The following is a 23227-nucleotide window of genomic DNA, read 5'->3' as shown; positions in this document are numbered from 1 at the left end:
TTGTATTGTACACTTGTTTTTGAATGGATTTTGAAGAGCATACAACTTAAAATTTCCATAGCCATTTACTGGTGATTAGAGAAAACAACAATCCTGGGGATAATTGGGACAAAGGCTTATTATTATCCCCATTTTGTAGAAGAGAAAGTTGAGACTTAGGCTTAATGATTTGCTCTAAACTTAAGGTAGTTATGTCATAGAGATAGGACTTTGGAGCCTTAGAATACATTATAATTTGATTTAGTGAATTTATCTTATTACTTGTTTTTCTCAGATTATTCACAAGTTTTAATTCAAAACTGTGAACACATAATTCATGATGATGCGTGGAACAGTCAGAAATATTCTGGAAGATGGAAGAAAGCTGTAAATAATTGACAGAGTATTTGTTTGGAATTGACTGCAGAGAAAACAGTTTTTAAAATCAGAACATCTTACCTTTACAAATCTTACCCATCCTTTAAGATTCAGTTGAAGTTGACATTCTCCCTGTTTTATATAGAAAATCAATTTAAAAAGACATTTTTCTTTTAATTATAAAGCTTTTGTAAGCATACCATGGTTTTGAATTGGGTCAAATGCAAGCAGTTTGTTGCTTAACAGGTTATGTTCTGTTAAGTGATTTTATTTGTTAGGTTTGTAAGTTGATTATCTAGAATGTAAACAAGTGTCCGTAGATATGATATTCTGTAACTAAGGTCTCCAAAATGAGTTATAAAAGCATTCCTATACACATATGTTAACAATTAGTAGTATAAAATCTAACCACCTTAAATAGAGTTGTTTCCATGGGAAATAATATACTCTTTTCCACTCAGAGTATCTGGAAGATATCTCATAGATAAATCCTTTTTCTCCATAGTTACCCCAGGGGATAAGGCAAAGATGAAAGGCTGTAAGCAGAGTCCATTGGCTGGGGCTTCTTAGGATGGGGGTGGCGGGGGAATGTGGCAGAGAGAGATACATAGAAGTTTCAGGAGCTTCTGAGTTAGTTATTCCCATTTAGGATTTTTTAAAAAAATTTTATTGAAGTACAGTTGATGTACAATGTTGTGTTAATTTCTTCTGTACAGCAAAGTGAATCAGTTATAGACATATATATTCTTCTTCATATTCTTTTCCATTGTTACTCCCATTCAGGACAAGACAGGGTGAGGAGAATTAAGGTTATTTAGTCCATTGGTCTCCAAACTACCTTGAGTGTGTACTGTATCAATTTAAAAAAATAGTGATCCAACATCCCCAGTATGTGTATGTTTATTTTCTTTTAAATTATTTGCATGTAATTTCATAATTTGTATGGAAACATAAAAGACCCCGAATAGCCAAAGCAATCTTGAGAAAGAAAAACGAAGCTGGAGGAATCAGGCTCCCGGACTTCAGACTATAGTACAAAGCTACAGTACTCAAGACAGTATGGTACTGGCACAACAGAAATATAGATCAGTGGAACAGGATAGAAAGCCCAGAGATAAACCCACTCACATATGGTCACCTTATCTTTGATAAAGGAGGCAAGAATATACAATGGAGAAAAGACAGCCTCTTCAATAAGTGGTGCTGGGAAAACTGGACAGCTACATGTAAAAGAATGAAATTAGAACACTCCCTAACACCATATACAAAAATACACTCAAAATGGATTAAAGACCTAAATATAAGGCCAGACACTATCTAACTCTTAGAGGAAAACATAGGCAGAACACTCTATGACATAAATCACAGCAAGATCCTTTTTGACCCATCTCATAGAGAAATGGAAATAGAAACAAAAATAAACAAATGGGACCTAATGAAACTTAAAAGCTTTTGCACAGCAAAGGAAACTGTAAACAAGACAAAAAGATAACCCTCAGAATGGGAGAAAATATTTGCAAATGAAGCAACTGACAAAGGATTCATCTCCAAAATTTACAAGCAGCTCATGCAGCTCAATATCAAAAAAACAAACAACCCAATCCAAAAATGGGCAGAAGACCTAAATAGACATTTCTCGAAAGAAGATACACAGATTGCCAACAAACACATGAAAGAATGCTCAACATCATTAATCATTAGAGAAATGCAAATCAAAACTACAGTGAGATATCATCTCACACTGGTCAGAATGGCCATCATCAAAAAATCTACAAACAGTAAATGCTGGCGAGGGTGTGGAGAAAGGGGAACCCTCTTGCACTGTTGGTGGGAATGTAAATTGATACAGCCACTATGGAGAACAGTATGGAGGTTCCTAAAAAAACTAAAAATAGGGCTTCCCTGGTGGCGCAGTGGTTGGGAGTCCACCTGCCGATGCAGGGGACACGGGTTCATGCCCTGGTCCGGGAAGATCCCACATGCCGCAGAGCGGCTGGGCCCGTGAGCCATGGCCGCTAAGCCTGCGCGTCTGGAGCCTGTGCTCCACAATGGGAGAGGCCACAACAGTGAGAGGCCTGCGTACTGCAAAAAAAAAAAAAAAAAAAAAAACTAAAAATAGAACTACCATATGACCCAGCAATCCCACTACTGGGCATATACCCTGAGAAAACCATAATTCAAAAAGAGTCATGTACCACAATGTTCATTGCAGCTCTATTTACAATAGCCAGGACATGGAAGCAACCTAAGTGTCCATCGACAGATGAATGGATAAAGAAGATGTGGCACATATATACAATGGAATATTACTCAGCCATAAAAAGAAACAAAATTGAGTTATTTGTAGTGAGGGGGATGGACCTAAAGTCTGTCATACAGAGTGAAGTAAGTCAGAAAGAGAAAAACAAATACCGTATGGTAACACATATATGGAATCTAAAAAAAAAAAGGGTCATGAAGAACCTAGGGGCAAGACGGGGATAAAGATGCAGACCTACTAGAGAATGCACTTGACACGGGGAGGGGGAAGGGTAAGCTGGGACAAAGTGAGAGAGTGACATGTACATATATACACTACCAAATGTAAAATAGATAGCTAGTGGGAAGCAGTCGCCTAGCACAGGGAGATCAGCTCGGTGCTTTGTGACCAGTTAGGAGGGTGGGATAGGGAGGGAGGAAGGGAGAGAGGGAGGGAGGGAGGGAGAAGCAAGATGGAAGAGATATGGGGATATATGTATATGTATAACTGATTCGCTTTGTTATAAAGCAGAAACACACCATTGTAAAGCAATTATACTCCAATAAAAAAAATTATTTGCATGCTCCATTATATCAGTGCACTTTATGAAATAATGTACACATTGAACAAAACATTTTAAGGGAAGGAATTAGAAATAAATGAAAATAGAAGTTCTGTTTTCTTCCTGCTTCCAAAATCCATGCCTTACTCTTTGCAGAGCATTATTGTAGTATATGCTGCTAACACCTGAGGCTACTGAAAGGGCTTATCTTTCAAGACAGTTCTTCTTAAGGTGTGCTCTGGCTCCACTGGTATCAGATTTCCCAGGAAAATTTGTTAAAACGCAGATTATTAGACCCTGCTTACTGAATTTACTGCTGAGAGTAGGGCCTGGTAATCTCCATTTTAAATAAATTCTTCAGGGAGGTTTTTTTTTGTTTTAAACAGTTTAGTTTGGGAGGCCCCCTTTATGGGCGTCTCTTTCCCTGGGCAAGCCTGGCTGTCTTGAATAAAATATCAGAATGTACTAATCTGACATCCATGAAGGGAAGGTGGGGGAGACTGAACCCCCTTCTCTTATTCCACTTGTTCCATAAAATCAAAGATAAATGTATGTGTGTATATGTGCCGTTTGGGGAATACCTTCCTTAAATCCTCATAGGAATCCTTGGCCAAAGAAAAGGTTAAGAACAATTGATATGAATTCATAAAACTACTATAATCAAATTCTTAACCACAAATATATTTGGACGTAATTTAACCTTTTTAATGATTTAGAAAGCATTTCATTATAGTGTGAACATTAGCTCTTATTTTATAGTTATCTAAATGTATCAGTTGAACATTTGGATTCATAGAAAGCTAAATAACAAAAGAATTTGGTTTGAAACCTTTTAAGTCTGAGGTGTCAGAGGGAGCCAAGTGGAGCCATCCTTTGTAACTGAAAGTTTATTATAATGCAGGTACTTAAACCAATACAAGGGATATTTTTTAATTAACTACTGTTATATAAAAGAGGGAAAAAAGGAGCAATACATAAATAAAAAGGTAATGTAATTTAGCTTTACTCTGGGGAAGAATGTTTAACAGGCTTTTAAGAAATGAATCAGCTTTTTGAAATGAAAAATAATTTGTGTTTGTAATAATGAATTGAAACAGTGCAAAGAGGTATGCACTGAAAAGTACACCTTCCTCCCACCCAAAACGCCCTCTCCCTTTTCTCCAGAGGCAACCACTGCTACCAGTTCTTGTGTTTCTTTTCAGAAGTATTTTTACCTAGTCCTTCCTTCCTTTCTTCATTTTCCTCTTCCTCTCCTTCCTTCCTTCCTTCCTTCCTCCCTCCCTCCCTCCCTTCCTCCCTTCCTTCCTCCCTCCCTCCCTCCCTTCCTTCCTCCCTTCCTTCCTCCCTTCCTTCCTTCCTTCCTCCCTCCCTCCCTCCATGGTTTTTTCACCTGGCAGTATATCTCAGAGATGGTTCCATAATGTCCACTAGAGAGGTACCTTATTCCGTTTAAGGAGTCAGCATATTCCATTGCATAAAGGGGCCATAATTTTTTTTAAGTAAAATTGAGAGATGTTTAGTTGTGTCTAGTCTTTTGTGATTGGTGTTGCAGCGACCGTCCTTTCACCAATATCCTCAAACATTTGTAAGGTATATGGCTATAGAATGCATTTCTAGTCTCTATAGGATACATTCCTATACTTACAGGAATTTGCTGATGTGTGCTTATAAAATTGTGATACCTATTGCTGAAATGCTTTTCAAGACCCTGTACTGATTTAAAGACTCTGTGAGTCCCTGTTTATTTATTTTTGTGTCACCTGTATATTGCTAAACTTTTTGATCTTTGCCAATCTGGTAGTTTAAAAATGGCAAACAGAAGCTGAGCGTGTTTTATGTTTTATCTGCTATTCAGACCTTTACTTCATCCATTCTTATCAAATTTTCAATGACTCTTTTATGAGTTGGACAGCTGTAGCAGTTGGGATGGGGCAGATTCTTTATGAGCCAAGTGTTTCTGCCAAACCAGCCTTACTTCCCAGGCTTACTAACTTACTACAACTTTCTTAAAGCCAGGCAGCCTCTGATCACTACCTGCTTCCTGGAGCCCTGGGGTGGGGGTAGGAACAACTGAAGTGAGGATTCTGAAGAGAAAGGATAAGATGTGACATTCCTGTCACTGCTGAAGGTCGAGCTGACCCTATGGGGCATTGTCACCCCCTCTTGACCCCTTTCTCTTGGTCCGTGCCACGGATGTTAGTTTGCCAGCACAGCCACCCTGGCAGCTTGGATTTGTTTGTCAAGCCTGATTACACCAGCATTGATAGTAAGGCTTATTTTTGTCATGGTACAAAACAGCCAATTCCTTTTATTGCTGTAAATCAAATAATGGCAAAATGAGAGCCGGGTATGCAGCTTCTAGCCCTGTCTTTTGGCCTGCACTGTTATGCTAGTAACCTTTCCCTGGCTTTATGTACCTTCCCTGATTTTCCTTTTATCCTGATTTCCTTATCTATTTATTTTATCTTGCATGTCTTTTTTTATAAGCAGCTTCAAATCTCTTTTGGAAGTAAATGCAGAGTATCAACAAATAATAGCAAAAATGAGAACAAAGGAAAGGGAAATTAAAAGTTGAAAAAAATGCATTCAATGTCATTTGATTTATAACAGCTCTGCTTTGACCATTTATGGAGATGCTCTGTTTCTATTAGCATTTGAACAAAATGCCATTGGTAGTGCCATGTATTTCTTTGGCCAGTCAATAGACTGATAGGAGCCACAGGCGTGGGCGAATTACTGGCACAAAAATAAATAATTTCTGGAGTAAGTGGACCATGCATACATTCCTCTTGGCTTATTTATTTTTCTTGGATTTCAGAGCAGTTAGTTTCCTTTTTCTAGAACAATCTGAAGTAACCTTCCAGAAACTGAGCCTCTCTTAGCAGCCTCTCCTTATGTAGCTGACCATGAATTAGAGGGTCTCTAGACCCTATCTGTTGAGATGGTCTATAGACATATCACTCTGCTTCAGCTAGGTTACAGCTAAACCATTCAAACCAAATGTGAAGGAATGGCTAAGCATTGACTTTGTAAAGGGACAGATGTATTTGAACACAGAACCATGTAATGCCTAAGGAGTGAGCCATATCTATTTACATTTCTTTGTAGCACGTTTGACCCTACCCCATTCTTAACATGTGCCAATTTTCCTTTTGGCTTTACCTGTTTTTTTCTTCTTGACAGGTTGCTTGTACACATTTAGATGTGGATTTAGTCTGCATAACTGTAACAGAGAAGCTACCATTTTACTTCAAAAGACCCCCTATTAATGTGGTAAGTGTCACAGTTTCCATTCTATATGTGAATCTCTACATGTGCATTAACACACTGGAAAAGGGGCAGAAGAAACTGATGTTCTTAGAGGGGAAAAAACAAAGGCTAGTAATAAATAGGCAATTTAAAAAGAGGATTTTGTTTTCTAAGCTGACTAAAGGTAGAAAGAAAGCTTAAAATAAAAAATATCCAGTGAATTACCAAGATGTGTTTGAAAGGCCTTAGAAGCTCAAATTTGTGAAGGAAATGTCCTAAGAGGAGAGCTAATAATGATGGACACTTACAGTCTGAATGTTGAACATTAAGGAGACAGAGCAGCCAAGAAAGGAGTAGGACAAAATAGAGAGAGGGTTCCCAAGGCACCAGCCAACAGGAAAGGTGGGGTGGCAGGGACTGGAGGGGGCAGGGCCTGAAAAGCACGGTAGGCGTGGTCTCTGCAGAATTAAAATTTGCATTGGAATGTGCTGGCTCACACAAAAGCCCAGGGTTACCTTTATGGTAACCTAAGAGGGGGACCATGCATTCAACAGATCTTGTGCTCCTTCCTCTGCTGTAGAATTTTTCTCGTTACCTTTCTACATAATTTCTCTTGTTTTCCTCTACTCCTTATCTTCCACCTGTCACACCTTTTTATGTCTTCCTCCATCATAAAAGTGATATTGTTTCACAATGGGAGCTGTAGGGTTGGCAGAGCTGTCAACTGTTTGCATTGGCAACCAGATCCTGGGAGGAGTTAAGATGCTTTTTTAGAATAGAGGCTTCCAAAGCTCTCTCCCATTCTCAAGAAGTGCTGTTGAAGGAGAAAAAAGGTTTGACAGACAGTCTAGATTACATCCCCAATCCTGTCAGAATTGGAAAATTAAAAACTTATGGATTTTTTTCAGGATAGATAACTCCCCTGTTCTTTTGTCCTTGTAGAATCACAAGTTCTTCAATTTTTGTTTCTCTCTCCACTGCTAAGGAATTAGCTTGATGCTGAGAGTAGGGAGAGACAGTGAGAGGAGAAAATGATCTGTATGGTGTGGAAAAATTGAATCCAATGTGGAAAAATTTAAGATGGCTTGTGTTCTACCCCTAACTGTATGCTACTAAAGCTGTACTTGAAAAGTATTCAAAATTTTATATACTTAAAGGGCAAACTATAAAACAGCTCTTTTCTGATCAATAATGAGAGTACTACTGAACATATAACAATATTGGTTAAGCTCAAATCATTGTTTTCCCGCATTCTTGCCGGTACTTAAATAAGTAAACACTAAAAACAAAAGACCCTTAATCATCACATTTTAGAATTGGAGATATATGTTGTTAAAAGTGGTAAAATGAAGAAGGAGAAGCTGTTCAGCTCTTCAGACACAGGGATGGGACAGACCTGGTTGACTCCCCATCAGATGAGATCTCCGATGTGCCCCAGCTACCATGATAAAAGGCTCAAATTAACACAGTTCCCAAGGTGATGACAGTCTTACTGGCCTCACATATTGTTCCTCCCCAGAGCTAGTAGTGTCTGTCTCTAGAAGGTTGCCAAGGCTTTTTACCAGCTCCACACTGCCAATCCATTTTCCATGTAGATGGCACCCTCCGTAAGTTGCTCTTAAACTTACAACTTTTTTACTTTTCTCTTCACCTTAATGAACTAGGAAGGCCATTTTCTAGACGGCTTTGCCTGAGTAAACCCACATACGATACTGTGTCTTTGGCTGGGGGGAGGTAGTGGCATGTGATGCTAAGGCCAAGTCCATGGAATGGACAGCAGTGCACAGCACATAATTCCTCATGTCCCACAACAGTGATAAGCTGCCCAGTGGCTGTTTTGGCTTCGTCCTTTGATTGGTTTCTTAGGAATGTGCCCTGCTGTCCAACCCAGCTTGTGAGCTTCTAGAGAGCTGTGTCATGGTCCTTTTTTAATTACCCAAATACCTTGCCTATAAGAGGTCTTCCCTAAAATCTGTCAATTGAATGAGTATATGTCTAATTTTGCATGTCTGGGTACAGCTTGGGGAACACAGCCAAATCCTGTGAACCGTTAGTCCTTAGCTGGTTATCAGGCTTGGCAGGCAGCATTCACTGTGAGGGGAGTGGGGCATTGGGGCGGCGTGAGGAGAAGATGCACTGGAGGCGGCAGCACTAGGACAGCCCACCTTCTGATTCCATCTGTAAGTTCCTGAAGGTGCTATTTTTTGATGGATATTTTTGGCTTCATTCCCACATTTTTCAATTTAAGAATTCTGAAAAGTAAAAATTTGACAAGTGAGAGGGATAGGCAGTATTTAACACAGTGTCTGCTTTTTTAAAAATCTGGTATGAACATATTACATATGTTGTTTAATAAAAACTAGATGATGGAGTAGAGGGAAGGCTGTGCAGGATTATTTTTAGCCCTCGTCTAGTGTAGAAGTAGGCTGCAGTGTGAATTGGTCAGGAAGCAGAAGAGTCCCTATTAATTCATTCACCTCTTTTTTATTTAAGAGAAACTGGAATTAAAAGTTAAATTAATTAAAATTAAATTAAAAGCTAGAAGCATAAAATAAAAGGTGTCCACCTTATTGTTCAGGGTAAATAATAGTAGTTGTATAGGTATGTGTATATTATTTGTACCTAATACTATCTATTCTGGATATGGAGCTGTATGATTAAAGTATGGAAATATATTCACCATGAAAGTATAGAGGATGGAGTGAATGTGGGGAACAGTTCAGTCTTAAGTCTTGGTCTTTGCATGCTCTTTTGGCCCTGGGAATGAACTTGTCTTTGGCCATGAAAAATGGATAGGTTGGCTTTATAAGGATCACTGTATTGAGCACAGATCTTAATTTGGATGGGGTGGTGAAAAATAGGAGCATGAAGATATTTAATTCATTAGCCTTTAACCTAGAGGCCATAAGCCATGTGAGAATTGTCAGCTCAGAAGGTTGGGATTTTAGGTCAAAGGGTATAGATTTTCACTTAAAAAAAGAACAAGTTCTGAGGCTCTAATGTACAGCGTGGGTGACTGTAGTTAATAGTCCAGTACTGTAACTCAAAAGTAGTTGAGAGAGTATCCTAGGCACTGTCACCACAATCACCACACACACAAACAAAAAAAAGGCTAACTATGTCAGGTGGTGGATGTGTTAATTATCTTGATCTCAGTAATCATTCTACAATGTAGAGTATATGTATATCAAATCATCACATTGTAGACTTTAAATATATGCATTCTGTGTGTCAATGATCCCTCAACAAAGTTATAAAAAAAAAAAAGGTTGGGATTATAAAGGAGGGCCCAGGAGCTAAAACATACCAAAGCACTCCTTATGTATAACTTTCAGCTCTCAATCCTTTTGTTATTTTCACCACATGCTTAGGGCACCATAATTTCAATTATGTTAATTTCCTCTAAAATCTCCTACAAACCTCCTCTGGAGCCTTAAGTAAGTTGTACGGGAATCATTTTATCATGTAATAGTTGGGTTTCAAAAAAGTTGAATTCAGCTCCTCTTCTTGGATAGCCAGATGGCTTCTAATTATTTAGCATTTTAAGGCTTAAGCACTTTCACACCTGCTCTAGCCCAGCAGCTTTAGGGTGGGGTAGATGTGAATTACTTCTGTGACGCAGGTGATGGCTTTGAGACTCAGGTAGCTTGTGGCTCACAACAGGTACGTGTCTCTCTCAAAGGTTGACTTGGGATTTGTACTTAAGCTTTGATTCTAAATCTGCTGTCATTTCCCACTGGGAAATGCTATTTAAAATTACTTCACAGCAGAGCTCTTTGTTAAGCACAGAATAATTTCATACTTTAAAACGTGATCTTTATGAATTCAGGTTTTGAGAAGAATTTTTTTAATCAGCACGTATCTTCACCGTCCCTTTGATTTTTTTTTAACAGTGTTAGTGCCATTCAACAATAACTTCAAGTTTATTGAGCCATTTCCAATGACTGTATGTTTTATGCTCTCTTTCCAATGTTTTCCCCTCAGCATTTCCTTTAACCCTAATCCATTTCTGTCTTCCTGGTCCAGTTAGTCCCCACTGAGAGAAATACAGTAACTAGTATCTGAAGCAGTGAGGTTGTTCCAGGAATCTTACCATACATCCTTGAGTTGGGTGTGAGTGCTCTATAAACGTTATTTTTCATCACACATATTGTGAACCGAACTATGTTAAGTACTTCATTGATCCAACACTTGGAGCAGTGCCAGCAAACCTGTCAGTATCAAAAAAATGTCTGTGTGGCCAAAAAAAAAAATCCATCAGAAACAAAGTTAAAAGGACTAATGACAGACTGGTAGAAATAGTTTCACTTATATCATAGGTGACTAATCTCTGTAATATATAAAGAGCTCCTAGAAGTTGATAAGGTTAAAAAAAAAAGAGAGAGAGAGAGATGATCAATCCAAAAAAATGGATTAAGAATATGGAAAAGACATTTCACAGGAAAGGAAATACAAATGGCCTTTTAACAAATGAAAAGATGCTTAAATTCATCATGCTAAGAGAAATTCACATTAAAATCACCTATCTGATTGGCACAAACCCAGAAGTTGGATGGTACACTTTTGTGAGGCTGTGGGAAAGCAGGCATGCTCATACTTTGACTGTAGCAGTGTAATTGGAACGATCCTTATGGGGCAGTGGGTAATTTGGCAACAACTATGAAAACTATAAATGCTTTACCCTCTGACCTAGTGTATTAGTTTCCTGGGGCTACCATAACAAAGTACCACAAATGGGGTGGCTTAAACTAACAGAAGTGTATGGGTCACAGTTCTGGAGACTGGGAGTCTGAAATCAGGACATTATTGGGGTTATGGTCCCTCTGAAGCCTTAGGGGAATCCTTCTTTGTCTCTTCCTAGCTTTTGATGGTTTGCTGACAATCTTTAGTGGTCCTTGGCTTGCAACTGCCTAACTCCGATCTCTACCTCTGTTTTTACAACATGTTCTTTCTCCCTGTCTGTCTTCACATGGCCATCATCTTATAAAGGACACCAGTCTTACTGGATTAGGGGTCCACCCTATCCCAGTGTGACCTCATCTTAACTAATTACATCTACAATGATGCTATTTCCAATTAAGGTTACATCCTAAGGTACTGAGGATTAGGACCCCAACATAACCTTTTATGGGGGTCAACAATTGAACCCATAATATCCAGCTGTCCCCCAAAACACTAAAAAATTAGTGTTTATTCTACAGGTAGGCTGGAACGACCCAAAATCTATCAGTAGAGGCTTGGGTAAATGCCATACCTCTGCAGTGGAGTACTCTGCAGCTGTAAAGCAATGCTGAAGTTAGGAGCTGACGTAGAAAACCCTTCAAGTCAGAACCAGAATGTAGTAGGCTACCTTTGGGGTAAGAAAGAGGAAAAATAATAATATATATTCATATTTGCTTGTATCTGTATGAAGAAACTCTGGAAAAAGACACAAAGTTAGTGAAAGTGATTATGGGAGGTGTGGGTGGGACAAGTGGGAGCAGAGATACAGTGAAGACTTTTTATTGCTTTCTTATGTTACTTGATTTGTGAATCATGTGAACAAGTTACCTGTCTCAAAGAATGATACCAGGAATGACACCAACAGTATCATCCTTTCGAATTCAATAAAGAACTAATTTTTATGAAATTAACAGGGAATCTGTATATTGTCCCAGCAATCAACACCCTATTTCCTTTCTCTCTTAAGCTTTGCTTAGTTCTTGGAACTTTACCACCACCATCTCTTTTCAAATATCACACACCTGTTCTTGGTTTGTAGGATCATTATGACTTATTTCTCATTAGTAAAGAAATCATCTGCCTATTCCAGAACCTTTGGTCAGAGATGCAAACAAAAGCCAATCAGGCGGGCACTGGCATTCTTTATGAAAAGGCTGTTATGAACAATCAGTTGATGAGCTTAAGGCAATTAATGTTAAAATGGTCTTAGAAGCAGGAGCTCAGGTAATGAGTCTGTATTTCATCTATCTAAAATTTTTAAATAAGGTGTTATGAAAGAAATGTTCACAACCTTCAGTAGCACATTATCTTCAGTTTCTCTGAGAGTTTTCAGCTTGAAAGTGAATTTGATTAATGTACTAAGATCGGAATCAGAACTTTTTTCTTAAAAAATAATTAAGTGGGGCTTCCCTGGTGGTGCAGTGGTTGAGAGTCCGCCTGCCGATACAGGGGACACGGGTTCGTGCCCCGGTCCGGGAAGATCCCACATGCCACGGAGCGGCTGGGCCCGTGAGCCATGGCAGCTGAGCCTGCGTGTCCGGAGCCTGTGCTCTGCAACAGGAGAGGCCACAACAGTGAGAGGCCTGCGTACCACAAAATAAATAAATAAATAAAAATAAGTGGATAATTATGTCCATCTAACCCTCTCCAACCCCCCCCAAAAAAGGAGTTTGTATTTTGATCTGGTCCCCAAGGGGGGCGGGCAGCAAATTTTCCAGAATCCTTTGGGACCTGTTCACCTAGTTCTGTGTGTCATCCACATCTTTTATGTCCCCTCTTCTCCATCCTACCGACTTGTGTTTTAGTTCAGCAACTAGAGGGATGAGGAAAAGAAATACCTGTAAGTAAGCCTCTTTGGCTAATTAGTAGTTTTGGTAAGAGAAATAGCCAGGGAGATAGTTGAGACTACGGTTAAAGGACATGTTTTGGTTTATCTGTGAATTTCAGTTTGCCAAGTTAACCCTGGTTTCTTTTGTGATGGATAATCCATAGTGAACAGCATTATCACATGACCTCTTTTCCATAAGCTACTATTTATTCACTCAGAATATAAATATATTAAATGCTTTTTGTATAAAAGACAGTTCTGTGTTACAAAAAAGTATCATGATACCAGCTCTCAAGTGTACAAGTTAGGCAGGGCGAATGAGGTATATATTTATGGCACAAAGAGTATCATAACAGACATCATTCCCAGATATAATTAACACAAGCCAAAGAATTGGAGGCAGGAAAAAGTTGTCTGAAAAGGGGAGAGGGGGAGGTTGCAGTGTGGAAAATAGCATGTAAATGCTAATTTAACTAATATCAGATATATAGGGAAATCTAAAAATCTGGGCACCTCAAGGCAGGCAGAAAAGTTAAGGAAAGGGAAGATTGCAGGGTGGGGCGGAAGAAAAGTCTGTGTTCAGGAAGGGCAAGTGGAAGGAATCTGCCAGTACATGTGAATTAAATCAAGGTGGACTGCCAGATCTGAAGAAGACAGGTTTTTCCAGTTCTTGTAACACTCAGGAGTAGACCTCCAGCAGTCACAGCTGGGCCAGTCCCAACTCATCCTCTGGGTAATAACTAGAAAATTGTTTGCCAGGCAGAGGCTTGGACCATACTGCCTGGTCTTTGCCTGCTTTTCCCCCTTTGCTCCTTTGAAAGACCACTGCAACCAAGCGACTTTGTCCTCCTGACTCTGATTATCCCCTCCACACTAAAATCCTTAGATGCTTCGTGTGGCTATTAAGATTAATTGTCTCCATTTGGCACTTCCCATCCTCTTCAGCCCCCGCTCCCACCACAGGGCTCTCCTCATTCTCTCCTTTCCAGCCTTTGACCTTCTCTACATGCTACATGCTTCCTCCAACCCTAGAGCCTCTTCACATACTGCCCCCTCCCTCTGCAAGTGCTCCTCTCTTTGCTAGTCGTTTGATTAAGTCCTTCCTCACCCACTCCCAGACTTCTTGATGGCACTTAGCACAGTGGAAGTTTTATATTTTTGTGTAATTATTTCATGGTCTCCCCCACTAAATTGGAAGCTCTTACAAGAGGGGGACCATGTCAGCTTTTGCTCACCCATTCCCATGCACAGCTGGCTTAAAAACCTATCTGTTGTGAATGGATGAAGATTTGAATCACTCATCAGGGAAACTGCATAGTGTAGTAGATCCCATTACCACTTCTTCCAGGCTGTTTTCTTACCTGTGGATGCCTACCTATTAAGAACATCTTAAATAAGAAAGAAGTTTCTTTTTCTCATGTAAAAGGCCAAGCTAGTCTGGTAAGCTGGGCAGAATTTTCAAGGGCCCAGGTTGCTTTCATCTTTTTTGCTGGGCATCCATGAGCCCCGTTTCAGATCAGGGGCTCTGTTAGTAAAGAAAAAGGGGAGAAGAGAAGAGATAGTGGGGCAGTTAGCTGTCTCTGCCACAGTGCCTTCTAAAGGTATTGTAGGGGTTAAATAAATACATAAGACTCTTAGCACAGTGCCTAGCACATGGCACTCAACTGTGGCCCGTTAGTTTCTTCCTTCAACATATGCATAATAAATGACTTACCCGAGAGGTGTTCCACTCCTGTTCTTTGGACATTTTTCAGCTCATTTCTTTGTCTCTTCATTCTTGGGTCAAATTACTTGGTGTACTATGTTTGCAAACAGTTTATCCTGTATGTAGGGAACACATCTCCGGTTTCCTTTAGATAATTCATGGAGTAGTAGCCCTTCTGCCACCCCACTGGGACGTTGCTCTCCTCAGCCTCTTGATGATTCCTGTTTATACAAAGTCAGCTTCCCCACAGCTAAGATAAACTCTGGTGAGACAGAGCCACAGATATGTTTTCTTCTCCCGTAGATGGTGCCATTCGGGCACAAATCTGCCTTTATTCAAGGCTGTACCTGGACATGCAGGAGGTGGGCAGTGCGGGGGTGGGATGTGAGGAGGGAGGTGAGGGGGAAGTTCAGTGAAAATAAAGTAAGACAGTGTGTGTTTAGCTTTGACAGTTTATTTTCTTTATTTCCTGTGAAGGCAATTGACCGAGGTGTGGGCTTTGAACTTGTCTATAGCCCCGCTATCAAAGACTCCACAATGAGAAGATACACAATTTCCAACGCCCTCAATTTAATGCAGGTCTGCAAAGGAAAGGTATGGTTCCATAATTTTAGGATATTTTTCAAACCTAGCAGTTCATTATTATTAATATACTGGGGTTATCAAGCTGACCCCATTTCCTTAAAGCAGAAAGTTCTCAAGGCACAGCAACAAATTCTCCCATTTCAGTGAGCTCTGCAAGTTTTAAGAGAAAGAAAAATATCCTAGGGAAGAATAATATGAGGGGGGGAAAGTTGTGTTGAAAGTCTTTATCTTTCAGTAAAGAATTGGCCGTTTACCTACTGTGAAAGAATCATCTAGATACAGTTGTCATCACTGAGTTGAATTAAGGTTATACGACCTTTTCAACTAGTTTTTTAAACTAATGCATCTTTTCTAAGATCTGTTGGGAAGGCTTCTTGTTCTGTTTCTTATTTTAGGCTGCCTTTAGTTTGACATGAGGTCTTTCATCCTTCACTTTATTTACCTTAACTTTAGAAGAAGTTGGTATTTATGTTAAAACTTGATTACTGGTTACTTGTATTATAAGACTTCAATTTTTTTGACATTTATCTAAGATTAATATTGATTACTTTCTATTTCGTAGAATGTAATTATATCTAGTGCTGCTGAAAGGGTAAGTCTGGCATTAAGTACTTTATTTTTTCCCTTTTCAAGTTAAATTAGTCACGTAATAAAGGTTTATTGCATGTTTTCATTTTTAATTGCATTTTCTCATTGTAATTGCTGAAGAGTAAAATTTATCTCCATTCCTTTGGGGCTTCAAATTTTGTTTATATAAATAGTTTTTCCTTTAAATTGTTGCAAAATGCTTTTCAAGGATCTTTTATATTTTCAAAAATGTAAGTAACCCGTCAAAATTATAAGGACTTAAATTTATGCAGTTGACTTCCTTGTTTTTAGATACTTAAGCATCCTATTTACTGCAGATGAAGTCACTGAAATGTTATGAATAACTTCTTTCATATCTATTTTTTGTTCATTTTATTTTAGCCTTTAGAAATAAGAGGCCCATATGATGTGGCAAACTTGTATCCTTTTCTGAGTAAGAAGTCATTGAAATTTTCTTTTAGGAAATTTGGAATTTGGTATGTTATACTTTAATAAGATTTTTTAACCTTTTACTATAAATTTATCAATTAATAGCTTCAAAACAGAATCATATCAGATTGTGAAAACTTCATCCTTTTGTTTTCTAGATTAAGGGTGAAATAGAAAAAGGGGGAAAGAAGGACTCTATAAAAGCTTAGAGTTAAATGAGTCTTTTCTCAAATGCCTGTTCCATTTGGACTAAGAACTATAGAATTAAAGTGTCTCTCTCAGTGCCTCTCTCTGGTGAACTGGCATTGTCAGTTATGTTTCTGTTAGTCTCCTGTCCTCAGCTGACACTGGGTTGAAATCTTTAACGACCCCCCAGAGGGTTGCTGTTTGGGCTGTCGGAAAGTGACGCCAAGGCCGCAGTGTCCACCAACTGCCGAGCAGTGCTTCTGCACGGAGGTGAGCAAGTCCTTCCAAGAAAAACACTGAGTGGTCATGTTAAGAGCCAGTCATTTCTGTGAAACAGTTGAGCCATATCTACTTTCATTATCCTGCCCTTCAGAGTTCCATTCGGATCATCTTTTCTGAACCTGTTTAGCCATACCCATCAGTGCTTTCTCGCCCTTTACTTCAGGCTTTATTTTCTGTAGTTTGTGGAATGAATATAGTTTGCCTTCCAGAAATGAGTATTGAATGCATTCTTTCCAGTTCTGCACGTGTGTCCCTGCCTGCATTTTGGTAGGCTTCTAATCTCCCTTTTTCCTCCATAGGGACATGCTTTCCCTGCTGAAAATCACTGTTTTAGAGAATTGAACAGTGCAAAATATATGTTAAGCCAGTTATGAGGAACACAAAAGCACCAAATACATTTTTTAAAATCCCGCTAACAAACTCAAATCATAACTTTTCACATTTATTACAACTTGTGATTATTTTCTCATTTTTGGTTTACCTGTTCAATTATGCACAGACTACACATTTTTTACTCACATTTCATTTATATATATCTTCCTCCTCACCTTAATTTCACTACTTGAAGGCACTGAATTTCTTATTCATTAGATGATAAAAATTGAACTAGAAGTGTTTGATATGCTAGGACTTTGGAGAATAAAAATGAGGCTTTTTAAAAGAAAAAAAGTTTACACTTTTCATCTGCTGTTTTATCTTCATTCTCTTTGTAATTTTTAGCACTAGTGGCAGTGGTCAAGAAGCAATTGACTTGATATTACCCAGATGAATGTTAAACTTCAGAATTGGTTGCTACATATTAACTGGGTGATTTAGTATATGAATAGTTAGGTTATTGAGGGCTTGTGTATTATGTCTGGATTTTAGTGATCTGATTTCCACTTCGTAGAACTGGTTACTGTATTACCATGAATTAGATGATTTTGCTTTTGTTTTCAACATTTTTAGTTTGAGATTGTTGTATTGTATAGCCTAGACCCATCACATAAGCTCTGGGAATGACCAAATTAATTAAAACTTTATCAAGATTTTCTTGAAATTAGGGAACAGGTGGTTCACACTGGTAGTTCTGCCATTATTTTTGTCTATTTTAAATGAACGTAAGGAATCGTCAAGATTTTGGATAACAATTAGTGGTTTAAAACAGACTGAGACAAGGAAGGGAAGTTAATTTTGAAAATTTAGTAGGGAAAAATGTGAAGATCTGTGCTTCAAAAAACTCAGCTATTCAAAATAAGTTATATAAAGCTAGGCTTTTACAGAAGCTAAACTAAAAGAAGCTTTGTGGACTTTAGCATTCCCATTCATTCTAGTTGTGCCCAGGACAGTCCTAGTTTATGCCTGCTGTCCCTGCAGAATTAACAACACATCTACAGGATGTTGTAATTACCCTGACTTTAGTTGACATTGGGATCAATTTGAGACAGCAGTTTCAAAATTCAATTTACTAGGATTGCAAATTCAGCCTAAGGTTATATTAGAAGAAATACAAGATTCTGAGGCAGGAAGATTCAAAGTGTCATCATTATCCTCTGCACTGATAAGTCCTGGCTGGCATCTGTATCATCCTGAGTGCCACATTTAAGAAGGACAGCACTACACTGAAGCACTACCAGAAGATGGTTCATTCTTGGAGGGTGTGAAAACCTTATCATGAGAGCAATTGTTGAAAGCAGTGCAGGAATGGATACCTGGAAAACGGAAGACTTGGGACACGCAGTAGCTGGCCTTCTACATTGGAAGACTTGCTACAAGGCATCACAGTTAGATGGGTCCTGTGGGATTCTAGAAACCAATGAATAGCAATTCTAAGGAGGTTGTGGGGAGGGGACAGAGGGGACAGGTTCAAGATCTAAAAGAGTTACTTTATCTGATAATTATGAAAATCTTGTTTTTCAGTGGTTTATAATCCGTTGTCTTAGATTAAGAAGTAAATGTTCATGTGATGTAAAAAAAATATTTCTGAGATGGAACTAATATAATTTTGAAACTAATGCATTTTGTTTTGTTACAAAGTATTGATTCTCACAATTTAATTTTTGTATTTTTTATTCATTCTACTGATTTTTAGATGTTTACTTATAGTGATAAAATAGACATCTCTAAATGTAACATTTTTTGGAAATCATGGGCAATTTCTGTTTATTTTGAGGTTCTCTGATTATGTTGGTATTTTAATGACCTTGAGAGCAGTTTTGTCCCTTTTATAAATTAAAATGCTTTTAAATAACTGGCAAAGATTTAGTAGACTTGGTAAATTAATCCTGATAAATGAAAAGGTAGTGTTTAACTTTTAGAATTGACTTTTGTACATGAAATAAGAAATAATTCTTAACTAAATTTATGTTTATTAAATCCTTTTGATTTTTATCTCCTTTGTATCCAAAGGGTCTCTCTTTCTCTCCTCCCCAGTCCTTCCCTGTTTCCTAAGGACTAAGTTTAAATCTCTTTTCACGGCACTGTGGCCCTTCACAAGTACCAGCCTCGTTTCCCCCTAATTTTTTCATGTTCCTCCTTTACACTGGCCATATTGTCCCCTAAGTATATTAGATTCTTCTTACCTCTCTCTCTATGCCTTTGCAAAGGAACACTTTCCTCTCCTTTCCTTTTCCTTCTTCCCTATTCTTAGCATCACTTCTTTCATGATACCTTCCTGATTCATCCAGGCAGAGTTACTTCTTGTGGTGCCTCCATTCCTATTATATTTGCCCCTGATGTGCTATCTCAGTGTGTGGTAGGAAGAAGCACTGTGTTATGCATCCTAAGATCCTCTGTAGATGACACAGAGCCTAGCCCCTTAGTACATTTTTAGCAGAAGTTAGCTACATTTAAGTTGAACTCTGCTAGCAACCTGACCTAAACATTTAATAATTCCCATTCTTCTTGTTCATTGTCACCAATATATAAGAGATCAATAACCATGTGCGTTATTCCTCATTCACTCAACAAGTATTTCTTAAACACCTGTTAAATAACTAGGCATTGTTGGATGTTCGCCATACAATTGATTCTTCAGAGGTATAATCATGATCTAGTGGGGGACACAGATAATGAATGGTCTGTGCTATAAAATGAAGTGAGCACACACACAACCAGGGAAGCAGACTGTTGTAGTTGCCGTCTTGATTCATTTGTCTTTCTACCATACTTTAAGCACGTGCTGCACCAAGCTCTGAAACTTGGGTTCTGGCTACATAAGATGCCTCGGACAGACCATTAAAGATAACCTGCCCTATAGTTTTACCCTTGGGGTCGTCCCTTTGGAATGAACTAGATGTTAAAAATATACAGATATTTTTAGAAGCTGGTGGTGGGGAAAGGTGAGGACTGTAAATGGCATCAACACTCATAGCAGTCTATTATGGTTTCATCATTTACTCATGCTGTAAGTCACAGTAACATGGGGATGCTTGTTAAAACCACGTCTTTTGAAATCATGGCTTAACTTCAGGCACTTTGGTTTCCTTGTTTGTCTTATAGAAACTAGAAAAACTGCTTTTGGAATTATTTCCACGGTGAAGAAACCTCGGACATCAGAAGTAGATGATGATTCTCTTCCAGCCTGCAAGAAAGCCAAGTGTGAGAGCTGAAATGAGTCCCCATCTCTGTCAACACTCCCTTTTGCCTTTTGAGAATCTATTAGCCGCAACAGAAACAGAACCTCCGTATGATTCACTATTTTCACTTGGAGCTAGATACTGGTAGTCTATAAAAGCAGTCTTATACTTAAGCCATTAAAATAACAAAACCTAGTAAAGCATTTAAAAAAAAAAAAAAGGCGGCCCCTGTAATGAATTTAGATATTTTAAGAGAAAAGCAAAGACTAGTTCATTTATCCTTTCTGTTAAGTGATAAATGGAAGAAGGTATAATTGAATAAGATGTTTCAATATTTCAAGAGACTCCTTAAAAATGTTTCTTGCTCATTTAAAAGTTCATGCTTTTCAGCTTTACTTGATATACATGGCTTATTATTTTTTAATTTTACTACTCAAAAAGTGGTTATTTTGAGGACTCTTAAAACTTATGTTAAGGGGTTGGCTTTTAGTTGATCTACTCTTGCTTTAAGCCTCTCTTTCATTATAGTCATCAAGTCCAAGTCCTTTCTAAAAGGAATTGCGGGCCTCCCTGGTGGCGCAGTGGTTGAGAGTCCGCCTGCCGATGCAGGGGATACGGGTTCGTGCCCCGGTCTGGGAGGATCCCATATGCCGCGGAGCGGCTGGGCCCGTGAGCCATGGCCGCTGGGCCTGCGCGTCCGGAGCCTGTGCTCCGCAACGGGAGAGGCCACAACAGTGGGAGGCCCGCATACCGCAAAAAGAAAAAAAAAAAAAAAGGAATTGCTATAAAATTTGTGGAAGGAAAGGGAAAGTGCACGTAAAATCACACTTGGCCTCTTCGTTTGCTGGTTCTTACCTCCATGATGTCCTTGAAATAGGATTCCTTTGAGTTGGAAGCCCCTGAAAACCTAATATTGATTTTTCTAATTGCTATAGTAAAAATCTCAAAGCACTGGACTCAATCAACTTTGGAAATCATTTTTTAAATTATTAATTATAATTTTTTTAATTATTAATTTAATTATTTATTATTATTAGCAGGATCATTATATTAAGTAGAAGTAGCCTTTTTTGTAAATATTTGCATTTATGCTATATTGATATTAAGAAAATCATTTAAATGAAGATAAGAACACTGTTCTGAGAGTCAGAGAAAAGATAATTTTAAAAAGAGAAAGATTTACACTAAACTCACTTATGAATTTAGATCCTTAAATAAGATATTGGTAAAACAGAGTATACCATAACCAGGTGAGATTTATTCTAGAAATGTAAGGATTTGTTAGTTCTTTTCAATGTACTACACTTTATCATATTAATAGGTCAAATGAGAAAAATCAGAATCATCTTAATAGATGCCAGTAAGACATTTGATAAAATTTAAAGTCCACTCCTGATTTTAAAAAAATAAACAAGAATAAAAACTCTTGAAAAAATACAAATAGAAGAATATTTCACACATACATGTATATGTTCATTTCTCTTTATAGTATATATATTAAGCATCATGGTTCTAAAAATAAAGCATTTTTTACTTCTTCTTAAGCAATATGATGGATTAGCCTACTACACTCCCTCCATAAAACTCATGGCCACTGCTTCTGAGCCCTCACACCCAGAGTCTGCCACTTCCTTGAGTGCCAGCTTGCTTCTGCCTTCACCCCACTTGGATTCACCAAAAGTTAGGTGTGTGTTTATTCACAAGTCTGTTTATGCCATTGTATTTAGCATTGTAAAATTAATATAAGTTAATTTAAAATTATAAAAACTGATGAACCAGGAGAGGAAAAAAAGGAATTCCCTGGAAGATTAATGCTTTTGAAAAGTTTGAAAAAGATGAGTCATTAAAAAGAACTGTCAAGGGCTTCCCTGGTGGCGCAGTGGTTGAGAATCTGCCTGCTAATGCAGGGGACACGGGTTCGAGCCCTGGTCTGGGAAGATCCCACATGTCACGGAGCAACTAGGCCCGTGAGCCACAACTACTGAGCCTGCATGTCTGGAGCCTGTACTCCACAACAAGAGAGGCCGCGATAGTGAGAGGCCTGCGCACCGCGATGAAGAGTGGCCCCCACTTGCCACAACTGGAGAAAGCCCTCGCACAGAAATGAAGAACCAACACAGCAAAAATAATTAATTAATTAATTTTTTAAAAAAGCAAACATTAAAAAAAAAAAGAACTGTCAAAATAGGTGTGAGCAAGACAACTAGATTTAGAGGAGATCCAGTGGAAATTCTGCACTTGGATTGCTTTACCAGAGTCTTTATAAGTTCTCTTTTTTCTTCTTTTTTTTTTGTAATTGAGGTAACATTGTTTATAACATTGTTTTATGTGTATACATTATAATTCAACTCATGTGTACATTACAGCTTGCCAGCAAAAGTTTCCATCCATCACCATACAGTTGACTCCTTACCCCTTTTGCTTTCCCCCCCATCCCTCCTTCCCCTCTGGTAACAACTAATCTGTTCTCTTTATCTATGTGTTTGTTTTTGTTTCATTTAGTTTGTTCTTTTTCTCTTTTTTTTCCCACATAAGAGTGAAATCATATAGTATTTGTCTTTCTCTATCTGACTTATCTCATTTAGCATAATACCCTCAAGGTCCATCAGTGGTGTCAAAAATGGCAAGATTTCCTCTAACTTTATGGCTGAGTAGTAGTCCATTTTATATATGTGTGTGTGTGTGTGTGTGTATATATATATATACACACACACACACACACACACCACATCTTTATCCATTTGTTGATGGACATTTAGTTTTTTTCCATATCTTGGCTATATAAATAATGCTGTAGTGAACATAGGAGTATGTATATATTTACGAATTTGTGCTTTCATATTCTTTGGATAAATTCCCAGAAGAAGAATAGCTGGATCATATGGTAGTTCTATTCTTAGTTTTTTGAAGAATCTCCATAGTGTTTTCCTTAGTGACT

General features: G+C 38.3%; 1 protein-coding gene across 1 annotated transcript in view; it reads left to right on the top strand.

Moving 5' to 3' along the window:
- Window positions 1–23005, top strand: part of RPP30 (ribonuclease P/MRP subunit p30) — a 31415-nt gene extending 8410 nt beyond the window's left edge. Inside the window, exons 6-11 of the mRNA XM_081250027.1 lie at window positions 6342–6431; window positions 15140–15256; window positions 15810–15839; window positions 16217–16254; window positions 16641–16720; window positions 20213–23005. Coding sequence (XP_081106153.1) covers window positions 6342–6431; window positions 15140–15256; window positions 15810–15839; window positions 16217–16254; window positions 16641–16720; window positions 20213–20322 — 465 coding nt within the window. The 3' untranslated portion in view covers window positions 20323–23005. The remainder of the gene's footprint in view (window positions 1–6341; window positions 6432–15139; window positions 15257–15809; window positions 15840–16216; window positions 16255–16640; window positions 16721–20212) is intronic.
- The last annotated feature ends 222 nt before the right edge of the window (window positions 23006–23227 follow it).

Source organism: Mesoplodon bidens (assembly GCF_964165515.1).
Source record: "Mesoplodon bidens genome assembly, chromosome: 1".
NCBI lineage: Eukaryota > Metazoa > Chordata > Mammalia > Artiodactyla > Ziphiidae > Mesoplodon > Mesoplodon bidens.
Note: the sequence above shows the minus strand (reverse complement) of the source record. Positions and strands in the feature narration are given on the sequence as shown.